Source organism: Austrofundulus limnaeus, unplaced genomic scaffold (genome assembly GCF_001266775.1).
Source record: "Austrofundulus limnaeus strain Quisiro unplaced genomic scaffold, Austrofundulus_limnaeus-1.0 Scaffold5, whole genome shotgun sequence".
Lineage (NCBI taxonomy): Eukaryota > Metazoa > Chordata > Actinopteri > Cyprinodontiformes > Rivulidae > Austrofundulus > Austrofundulus limnaeus.
This window is the reverse complement of record NW_013952407.1, coordinates 3143473-3154996: the sequence shown is the minus strand read 5'-3', so window position 1 is coordinate 3154996 and position 11524 is coordinate 3143473. Positions and strand designations below refer to the sequence as shown.

At 38.2% G+C, this 11524-nt stretch overlaps 1 protein-coding gene across 1 annotated transcript in view; it reads left to right on the top strand.

Annotated features, from left to right (window-relative positions):
* The window catches only part of zfhx3b (zinc finger homeobox 3b), a gene marked incomplete at its 3' end in the record, with an annotated part of 205084 nt that extends 193846 nt beyond the window's left edge, over positions 1–11238 (top strand). The window contains 3 exon segments of the mRNA XM_014027330.1: positions 564–671; positions 10323–10459; positions 11042–11238. Of these exon segments, the coding sequence (XP_013882784.1) occupies positions 564–671; positions 10323–10459; positions 11042–11238 (442 nt within the window).
* Between the last annotated feature and the right edge of the window lie 286 nt (positions 11239–11524).

Here is an 11524-nt window from a genome sequence, read left to right as displayed (position 1 = left end):
GCCTGCATCTTCCATTGTGGACATAATATGTGTTAGTTAGCAGCTATCATCTTGGGCATTCAACAAACTCAGTGGTGTGTGTGTATGTGTGTGTGTGAGAGAGAGAGACTAGATTGTGTGAAATAAAGGTCTTTTTTTCTTAAAGTCACAAATATATTTTTTATCTGCCCACTTTAGGCCATGTGTGCCCCTTCTCTCCCCTTACAGTTTTATGTCCATGCTAAAAACAAAGAAAAGAAAATCTCATTTCCATCATGGTTTTGAGACTTTTAATAAAAAATGACTGATTTGTTTTTCCTGTCCCCTCTCAATTTAACTCTCTTTTATAATCTGAGATCAAATAAATTTCACAGTATCATTAGGTGATATGGGACAGAGAGCAGAAAGCAGGTTCTGCCCTCTTTGTCTGCTAGCCTTGCAACTGTGTGTCAGCAAATGTAATTGTTGCAAGCTCCTATAGAAAAAAAAWAAAACGCTGCCGTCCCTTTAAGTGCTTCCACCAATTCTGATGGTGTGGTGATTTACATATCCCATTCCCCCCCCACCCCCCTCCTCACCTACAGGAGAGCTAAGCGAGGATGTGGAGGCTGCTAGCGAGACCACCACAGACCAGGAAGACCAAACCAAAGACCGAGAAAGTGGGGGGGAGAAGGAGCTCTCCAGAGGGACAGGTAAGGCCAATATTTACACACACATTTAGAAAGCACAGTTCAAGAGACATGAATGGCCATGCAGCTGTATGGTGCCTGAAAAACAGGCCTTTTGTCTTGTTTAACCAGGAACTTAATTGTTTTAAGTGCAGAACACAATCTTTCAAAACAATTCCATTGTGTAGAAAAGAAATACGACATTCTCATCATGCATGATTCTAGGCATTAAAGTTAATTTAAAAAAGTAAGTTCAGTGACACGTGACCCATGTTTTGCCTTTGCTCAACAGATGTGCATTTCTAACAGTGCACATGTTCACATGCASATACGTGATTTCACAAAACTTTTGTTAATTGTTCAGACCCCAGAGGTTCTTTCTATGTTACTTTTGTTGTGTGATTGTGACGTGTCTTGAACAGGAAGTAGGGCTCCGTTTGAAGGGAGCAGCCTCAAGCTTGACATTTTTTTTAAGTAATATTAAGAAACAGTTTTGTTTTCAATTGATTACTTACTATTTTTTACTTTTTGGGGGATACTTCCACTTAAACTCAATTTTGAAAAAAGTAACTTAGTTTTTTTCTGTTATTTTGTTCCTATATGATTTCAAGGTTTTCACCAATTGATGACACACTTTACCTCACGCTGGGATTACAGTTGAAACATGGAACCTTGTGTGGATGTTTGAGTTTGGCRGGAAGTCTTCAAGACCAAAGTGGAATACAAAATGTTTGCTTTTGCAGTTAATATTTGTAGATATTGTTGTAACTAGGAGACATAAGAACAGATTTTTGCTTTTTTTGTGTTTACCCATTCTGATCATTGTTTCCAGTAAACATACACCTACACTAGCATCGGGTCTCAGTGGACTAAAAACACACTGTACTGAATTTATTACTGATATATGGTAAAACATGTTTTTTCTTTAAAACTTGGCAGAAGTATGAAAAACAAATAAATCTAATTAATTGAGGCTAGTTTAGTTTCAAACTAAATTAGATCAGATAGCATATTGCACAGTGTTTGTGCATCACTGCATCTAATTCTATATGTGGAACTTTGTTTACTGGTTTTATTCAGGTGTTTGAAGCTGCATAAATGAAGCATAGTTTAATTTTTATTTTTCACGCCTGATTTACTTTGTATTAGCAAAAGAACATTGCTGACAGTTCATACATCTTTTACAGAACAGAAAAGATTTCTGATGCTAATGACACTGAACAGTAACGGGCCTGGATAGATGCTTTTCACTTGTCTAGCTTCTTGTGTTACTGCAGGATGTTTTGATTTACACTAGTCAGGTTAAAAGCTGCAAAACAATCGGCACCTTTTGCATACCGAAGTTTTCGTAAAGTACAGGAAAAAAAAGGAAACTTCATCAGAGTGTTTGAAGCCTAGCCTTTGTAAAACGTCTTTGATATTTGAACTTCTATTTTAAATGAGGCTGAGTTGTTTGTGCTCTTTGAAAGGGCGACACTCCTCTTTGATGGAAGAAATAATGATATGCATGCCTGACTGAATATGGCTAAAAGTATGTTTTAGCACATCAAAATAAAGCACTTTAAAAAGCATTAAAATGAGCTGGCCGATTAATAATTCACTCATACCTGTGGTGCACAGGAAGACGACTCCTTGCATTAGGATTCCTTCTTTTTGAAAGGCATGCAATTTGATACAAGCATATTCAGTTCCTTTCCTCCCTTCTGTCAGTCACTAATCAGCAAATAAGTGTGTTTCTGTGTTTTCACAAAGGAAATATGTGCTTGCGTATGAAAAATTTACAGCTTCCCAGCARCTTATTAGAAACGCTTAGTTAAAAATAGCATTGCATTAGGGAAACCAGGTCTGAGGTTCTGTTTGATGTCAGTGGAAGGGTGGGTGGGTAGGATGGTGTGGGGGGTTCAAGGCTGTGTTGTTAGTGAAAAGTAGACAACTTTAGTTTAACTGAAAGGTCTCTCGCTGTGTATCCAACTTTCTGCATTTGACAAATACAATGCCCATTCAGAGCAGATGCAGAAAACCTGTCTTGTWGGCAGGAAGTGAGGAAGAACTCACAATGCGTTTGGTAAACAGAGGAGCACTTGTTTGAGCTGCTGATTGTCTGAAATGCTGCATAGTAAGTGCACAGAGGATGTGTTTGTTAAAATGTGGCGTATTGGAGTCTTGGCCAACCTGTTATCTCTGAGAAAGGTGTTCAGCCTCCTGCTGTCTGAGGCTGAGCCGCTTTTAAAATCCATCATTAGAAGCAGTGAAGTACTTCTTCTCATGGTTGTCATGTAGCTGTTGGAACAGAGCGCAACATTGTTCCTTTACAAATGACAGTCACTGTCAGACAGACAGTACTAGCGAGCACAGAAAAAAAAGACTTCCTCCTTTTTAAAGCCCCTGTCAATCTCATTTTCTCTTTCTTGTTCCACAGCTTCCCAGTATTCATTAAAATCATTTAGAGGTACATCAGAAGCCTTTGTAAAATGCATATGTATTTGGCTTGTCATCTCTTGAAAGATGCCTTCATTATTCTGTTGTGCTTTATTTGTCTCAAGAACAATACAGAGATGCACATGTAAAATGCATACAAATGTATGTAAATGTCATTTGCTTGAAAACACTGCAAACAATATGCTGTGCTACTTTTTGTTATTCTACGATATATTATTATTAGTTTGGTGTTTATTTAAACTGATGGAAATACATCATTTTTCAAAGAATTTATAACTTTATTTAGGACTTAGATGTGCTGCAACTGAATCATCTTTCATGATTAGAAATTCAAAGGGTCACGTTATAAAATATGTATAAATGGATATCTATGAGCTTCTTTCAGCTTGCACRTTTGTCACCTAGCAGAGACCCTTCTGCTTAAAGGCAAGAGCTTCAGTATATTAACTTTTTACTTTATTAAACCAGATGGTGTGCACCATGTGAAAGTGTGGGAATGCAGCTGTGAGTGTAAGAAAAAAGGAAGGTTAAAAAAAAAAGCTTGACATGACCACAGTGTAAAAGATCAAAATTACGGAGACACCTGCAGAGGTGGACACATTAAAAATAAATGTTTTGCAGAAGGTTTTGTTCGTTTTGAGGTGACGCATTGAAAAGAAGAAGAAACGAGTAGTCTTAGTTCTGGGGTTTAGTGAAAACTGATAGAATTTGTACAAGCTGGAGCAAGGTGGTGAAAACAAGGAGTGAAAAAATATATTTCAACTTTGGTCATCCTCGTTCTGTGAACAACTCAGGGGGCAGAAACCAGCTAAAACAAAACAAGGCATATATTGAAGACTGAACACAACATATAAATATATGCATTCAGATGATCATTGATATTTTGTAAAGCACAAAGTAAAAAAATAAAATAAAAATATTTGCCAGTTGTTAACTAAGCCACAATATATACTGTAAATTAAAGTGGGTGGGGAATATTATGCAAAAAAAAACATTTTTGAGCTTAATATCATKTTATGTCATCAAAAACATACACAGTGTGTTGCTTTGACTCATTCATGCATGTCTGATAAATCCTTGAATCTCTTGTGGTAGCCATGTGGAGCTGCCTAAACAGTTGCTTGTACAAAGCTCCGCCTATTTGTACCTAGCTCCTCCCTGGAGCTCAGTCCCAGCCGAGCGTGCGCCCCAAGTAGCACCCCTTCCCCCAGTGAGTGAGGTGGGCGTGTCAAGAACAGGAGGTTCTTAAAGAGACAGAGGCCAATTTCAAGGCTTTAAGATAGACTATGATTCAAAGTCAATTTTATTTTTGATATATACAACATTTTCAAAACAACTGAAGGTAACATAGTTAGATTGTTATATAGATTTGAACAATGTGCCTGGAAAATACGTAATAGCCTACCTTTAGGTGCTTTATACTTCAAGTCTATATTTACCATRTATGGCCTATTTTTCTGCCTATCAAATAAACTATTTTGAATATCTTGCTGTATTTGGTTGTATTTTTGTGAAACAGGGAAGATGAGTTCCATCGAGGCATAACTTGTGTAATAGTATTGATATTTCCTTCCTAATTCTTCTCATTCAAAAGCATAAATACTGGTGACATGCCTTAATGAACAAAATCCTATTCGATGTGCAGTTTTTTTTAGACTTGTTAGTTATGTAAGAAGGTTTTAATTTTATCAGTTTTTAGAATGAGAAGAATTTGTTTGATGGATTTATACATCAGTGGACAGATGCGACAGGTTTTGACTCCCTTTCGACACAATATTTTTTTTCTGCTGCAGGTTTTTACAGACACACACCTACAAAATGCTTCTGTGTTTTCAGATCAATGTCAACTCTAAATCTGAGAAACTGTTTCAACAAAGCAGCTGCAGAAGATATGCTTATAATTTACAGTCTGTGTGTCTGTGTGTCTGCACCTGTGTGTGCTTTTCGCTCCACCTGTCTTTATGTCGCTGTGCTTCGGCGAGCACACGTGCACCCCAGGTGGCGAAAAAGAAAAAGCAGACATGTTCAACATTGTGGCTGCTTTGTGTAATCTGTATAATGAATGTGATGATTAGCATCCCCTAGACGCAGCACTGTGGCATTGCAGTCAGCTCTCTCTCTCTCTCTCTCTCTCTCTCTCTCTCTCTCTCTCTCTCTCTCTCGCGTTTTTTTTTATTCAGCTCTGTTTCTTGCCATCAGTCTTTGGGTAGTGCCAATTCAAAAACACACTTTCCAAATAATGTGAATTGTTCTCCATATATCAGTGCAAATATGTAGATTTTATGTGAGCTCGACGGAAGCTGAAATTGCACGCCCGTGCCTGGTTAAAATTAAATAATTCAAGTTTATATTGTTGGTGCTTTAAATTGTAGGCCATTCAGTGCAGTGGTGATTGCTTTTAAACAATAAGTGGTGTGAGAATCCAGCAATGAAAGTGTTTCCATATTCACGTCACGTCCTTTGAGTGTTTGTCATCCCTCACATTATAATTCCTTTTGTCTTTGAAGATAATAGGCCATAAATTGTCCTTGTTTGTGAGGGACCTTTCTGAAAGCCCCCTGTTTATGAGTTCTACCACAAGGTTCCTAACAGCCGAGCAGCAGAGCTTTGTCCTGCTAAGGTGAATAACTTGTCATGCAGCCCATAGATTAATAATAACAGCGCTAAATAATCCCTTTTTTTATAAGGCTAGACTGCAAATTCTTCATAGTTTATAGAATATTTGAGTTTTTGTTCTAAGCAAGATGATTAGGCCTTTATAAATAATAAGGAAATTGTTTCCTTGTATCTGCCTCTGGTTCTAAGTTGAAAAAGAAAATCAGTTTGTTTTTATTGCATTGTAATTACTTCAGAAATAAAAGATGAAATTGAGCACTGCCCTTTATTGCTTTGGGCTCTGACACAGGCTGTAGATTAAAAACCTGGTTAGAAATGAGGGAAAAAGAAAGGACATTATTGTTAGCACAGCACTGACAGAAAATGACTTGTAGCACAGAGGGGAGTTGAATCATCTCCATATTAATAGCCAACTTTGCCCAGGGAATAGAGGTGAGGATTTTCTACATTGCAGGAAGCAGACGGGTGTTGGATGGTCTCAGCAGTGGGGAGGTGAAAGATGTGCTTTTCAGAAAGTAGTACTACAAGCAGTCCTTGGGTTTCAGTATGCACGGCGAGTTTTTGTTGTTCTTACAGAACTGAAGTTATGGTTATCAGACTGTGACTTTTTTTTGGGGGGGGGGGGGTAAAGTGACATTAAAGTTATTCACTTTCATTGGACAGAAGGTGTGATGGATTATNATTTTTTACAACTGAGACCTGTAGCTGCCATGACATGACAGGAACCAGAAAAATGAGGAGAGGAGATGATGAGCACCTCATCTCAGAGAGGAAAGAAATTGTCCTTCAAAAACACCTGCAAACTTTTAAAAATTTTCCCTATGCTTCCATGCTGTCTACTTTTATTTCCACAACATGAATGACCTCCCCACAAGGACATAGATTAAGGGCTGCTGTGATTTTGTTCACTTCTTTGGCAGATTTCTATATACGATGACCTATTGTGGTGATTCTAGTCTTTGCTCTGTCCATCATTTAGTCCAACAGCCATCTTTTTTTCCCCCACACACCGAGGCTGTGGGGATGGCTCCAGAGACTGGTGCAATGTGCTGGAGAACCTTTTCCAGGTTGAATAATAAAGTCCAGCTATAAAAAAAAAGACAAGGTGCCAAAGTCTAATTCACTTAGAGCACTTGACAGCAGAAAAGCCTCTGGTTTACGGAAAAGGGTTATGAATTAATAATAACCTTGTGGGCTTGTAGGATTTTTTTCCTCCTCTTTTTTTCTGTGGTTTCTTACTATTTAAAAACAAACAAACACAAACCATTGTCTAAATCTATCAAAAGGAGCTTGATTTAAATGGAAACACTCTGACCAATGGTCAGAGGGAAAGGTCAGATTTATCCACGGCTGAACTTTAAGGCATAAAAATGCAACAGATTCATGTAGGCTTGCAACATCCTAAATTTGTATGACTTGTGGTACCAAAATGAGTCAGAGTGGTGTTTTTTCAATATTGAGTTGTTAATATTTCAAATTCTCCATCTTAAAAGATTCAAAAGCTGTTGTTTATTGAAACTGAACTGAATAAATATATGAATTAAAATAAATATATTCTAAAAATGAAGATTGCGATTATCCATTTTTCCTAGTTTTTTTGATTGTTTGCATTATTATTATTATTAAGCTGTATACAACAATTAAAAAATATACTTAAACCTATACTTTTATATTTATTAACTTCTAGTTTTTTATTAATTTATTTTCCATTCTGACAAGTAAAAATTGGATACAGTGGTTTAGATATTAGTCATGATGCTGGCAATGGTGTTGGGGTGTCTTTTTTTAATTTTAAATTTTTTAAGAGAATGCAATGGATCTGATTTATGAAGTCCTAATTGGCCGTGACGAGTGAGACTTCACAGAGTAAAGCCTCTGTAGCCCTCCATCCTCCTTCACCTTGCACGCTTTCTTTCTCACTCACACTTCAGCAGGAATTTGCTGAACTAGAAAASCAGTTCAGAGCAGCTTTCTGTGCTTTGGCATAAACAGCCACTTGTTGCACCTCTCTGGTGCTAATTGAGCAGCTGTGAAAGTATAATCGCTGTGCTTATTCTTTTAATTATGAGGCTGAGAGGATGCTCGATGCTAACAGTAACCCACGTGTAGTGTGTGCTCTTTTTTATGAGTGCTATAGCTGAGATGCAACTGCCTTATGTTTAAACTTTATCTCTTGCATTTTATTTCTTTATTATTGCTAAAAATAGCATCACATCTTTCATAAAGATTTCTTTCTTTTTTAATTTTTGTACAATTGGATGGAGAGAAGTCATCCATCCTTGTGGGTGTAGATGTTAATTATAGTCAAGGAGCTGCTTTTTGAAATAATGAGCTGCAGAAGAAGAAAGGAAAGGATAAGAGGTTAAGATCCTTCACCAGTTTCTTAACTGCATTATGCAAGGCACCCTCGAAATTTGGCAGTGATGTCTATAAAAAAATAACACTGAACTGTATTCAAACTATTGAAATATAAAACCACTCTACTTTTGAAGCGTGGCCACAGCTGATTGCTCTTGTTTACTTTCATGAAGTGATAGGGGGGAAGAAGATGCTGACTAGAGAGGAGTTGTGGGATGAATTGGTGAGGACAGTACCATGACTGAGAGGTTAATGCCAGCGAATGGGAGGTTCCTTTTGTTTAACAATCCGTGTGCTTATTGGTGGATGTGTTTAATGGGATTGCCTTTGACTGGACCCTAATAGGGTCTCCTTGGCTGATCCCGGTGTCTCTGGGAGTTCTTCCAGGCCTCTCTGTCCAAAAGCCAGGTCTCCCACTGGGCAATCACCTCAACTGCCCTTGTCCTGATTGGAACTGACATTTTAATGTCTGGAACAGGAGCGTGGTCAGCCCAGCTTAAACTGACCCCCTGCCACCCCACCCCTCCCCCACTACTAGTGCCCTCACTTCTCAATTTGCCCTTCCCGAACTGTACAAATACGGGTAATTTCACTCTTTATGGGTTCATTAGGAGGGGTTGTGAGACAACTCCTTAAGTTTTGCGCTGAACTCATTGAGCTAGTGGTAAACAAAGTTCCACCACACAAAGGTCTGCGTGGATTTAGATTCTTGGAGAGCTCAAGCTTAACTCTTTGACCCCTGATTTGCCCCCCCCCCCCCACCCTTTTTTTGCAAACTCTAGCTAAACCTTTCCTTTAGAAAATGAAGTAGTTTTAAAGGGTTTTGCAGGGACTCCTGTGTGAGATGTTGCTCCACAAGCACAGAAACAGACATGATGTTTTGGTAACATCAGCATTGTTTAATTCAAAGGATTAGCCATCTAATTTGGCGTGGGAGCCAGTGAAACACAGTGATTTTAAAAAGACTGGCACTCACCTGACAATGACTGCAGCCTTGCCTTTTTTTTCTATTTCCACACACTGAACACTAAAGCACAGCTGTATGGGAATATACTAGGAAATRACTAATAGTCATTCTGATGCCATCATTGTGCCCAGTGGCCGGGCTGTTATGTCTTGAAAATCTGAGAGCTGAAAGAAGGCTCGCTGTCATATGCAAAACAGCTTTGGGGAAGTACTGAAATTTGTGCAGAGGTTTGAGAGCAGCTTTTCTCATTGCGATGTTCTATTTTTTTCTTCTTCTTATAGAACTKTAGCAGAAAGTAGAACGCTGTAAACAGAAATGGAAAAATATTTACTGGTGTTGCATATCTTACTTAAACAAATCGTTGAAAAAATTTCCAAGCGATTAAAACATCTTGATAAAAAAGCAACTTAATAAATAAAAAAAAAACACATGTAAATAGTAGTTTTTGTTTTAAAAAATCCTTTTCTTGATAAAACTCAAACAAGTTTTAAAGAGTATTCTACTTTACCTTCTCCCTCATCTCAATGAAACTATTATTTGACATGAACAAAATGGTATAGTACATTATTTTGTCATTTTTATGCATTGGATTTAAATGAGAATAATTTGGAAAGTCACATTAAGTTTGACATGCACTTGAAAATATGTTTTGCTTTACCTTACCTAGTGCTGCTGTAGCTTAGTGGTCGGTGCCACAGTCTTGTAATCCTGACACTCCCAGTTTGAGCATCAGGAAGGACATCTGGCTTATAACCACTGCCAAATCATTCATGCAAGTTTGCTCAATGTGGCAACCCCTATAGAAGGAAGCAGACAAAAAAATAAAATTAAATAAAAATACATTTGACAGGTAAATGGACTCGAGCTGATTAGAAAACATTTTACTCTTTAGTGAACTAATGCAGATCTCTGTTCCTCTCATAACAAAGCAGTCGCACGACAAAGCAAAGTTAAATAACACAAACTTAAAATATCTGTTAATGCAAAATGTAAGTTTGCTCTATCTAGAATTTATCATTTTTATTTATTTATTTAATTATTTTGGTGTTTAAGTAAATACTAAGGAAAAAATCTCTTCAAAATTCTTGGGTTGAGTGGGAAACATGTGGATAACACAATTTTCACTGTCCCATTCCATTAAATGTGCTTACATCACCTTTAAGAAAGACTTTCCAAAGCCCTTTATCCACTCTGTTATTGATTGACCTGCTCTCAGGCTGCCAGGTTCTCAAAATGCCCTAACATGTCTGCTTTTCTCTTCTCATCCCTCTGTTTGTCTGTGTGAACGTATGCAGCTCTGTCCGGCCACTTGGAACGGCACCAGTCAGATTCGCCTGTTCCTTCCAAAAGGCCCTCTTTGCAGTCTGAGACCTCTGAGAGTCCGCTCTCATCGAAGCGTCCCAGGACAGCTGAGAAGGCCGCTGCGGAGCAGGTGAGCGTCCAGAACCTTGGCATTCGGCTAATATTCATGTCCCGTGATGTTTATAAAACTCTGCCCTTTTTTTTTTTATTTGAGATTTCTCGCTCAAAGTTATCCCTTCCTCATTTACCAAGACCTGATCATAAGTCTTAAACTTGCACATCAATTCAGTATAAAAAAATAGGCTAATAATTTCCAGCAATTTAGCTACTAGGTTATCTTCCCAACTGTTTTCATGTTGTGTAGTTTTTCCTTTTTAAATCTATTTAAAATGATCTTTCTTTCTTCTTGGTAGCACTTCTAATTGCGTGTAAGACAGAAAATCAATATGGTATTTGACAGATGAGACCACTTTGAAGTCAGTGCCAGGACTCTGTGGAGCTCACTTTTACACATGTGTCTATGATCTGAGAGATCGGCTCCTTTAAAAGARGTGTCCTTATTCTCTCTCTCCTGATCTACAGCTTTTTTCTTTCTTCTTTTTTTTTTGAAGCAGGCCCACCATGCTCAAAGTACATATTTTACCATGTTAACCCTGAATTCCCCCCACTCTAATCCTTTTTTTTTTTTGTTCCTGTTTCTGCCACCATTCAGTTGTACCAGTGCCCCTACTGCAAGTTCACCAACACGGATTTGAATCGCCTCAGAATGCACGTGATGACGCAGCACTCTGTTCAGCCCATGCTGCGCTGCCCGTTATGCCAGGACATGCTCAACAATAAGATCCACCTGCAGTTCCACCTCACACACCTCCACAGCGTTGCACCTGACTGTGTTGACAAGCTAATAGCYACAGTAAGTCCTGTTTGTGTTTTGCATGCGATTAGACACGAAAAGAACGGGAAATATTTGCCAGTTTCAGTGTCTGACAGCAACCTTGAATTGACTTTTGTTTTGTTAAAATGGTAAAGTGTTGAATACATTTATGGAAGATGCTCACATTTTTTTAACAGAACAATATTGTTCCAATAGAATAGAATTGAAACAGCCTTTATTGTCCCGCGTGCGGGGAAATTCCAGGACAGTACTGGTTCTGGGTCAGATTCTGGCTCCAGCATGTAAGGCTGGATGGACAAG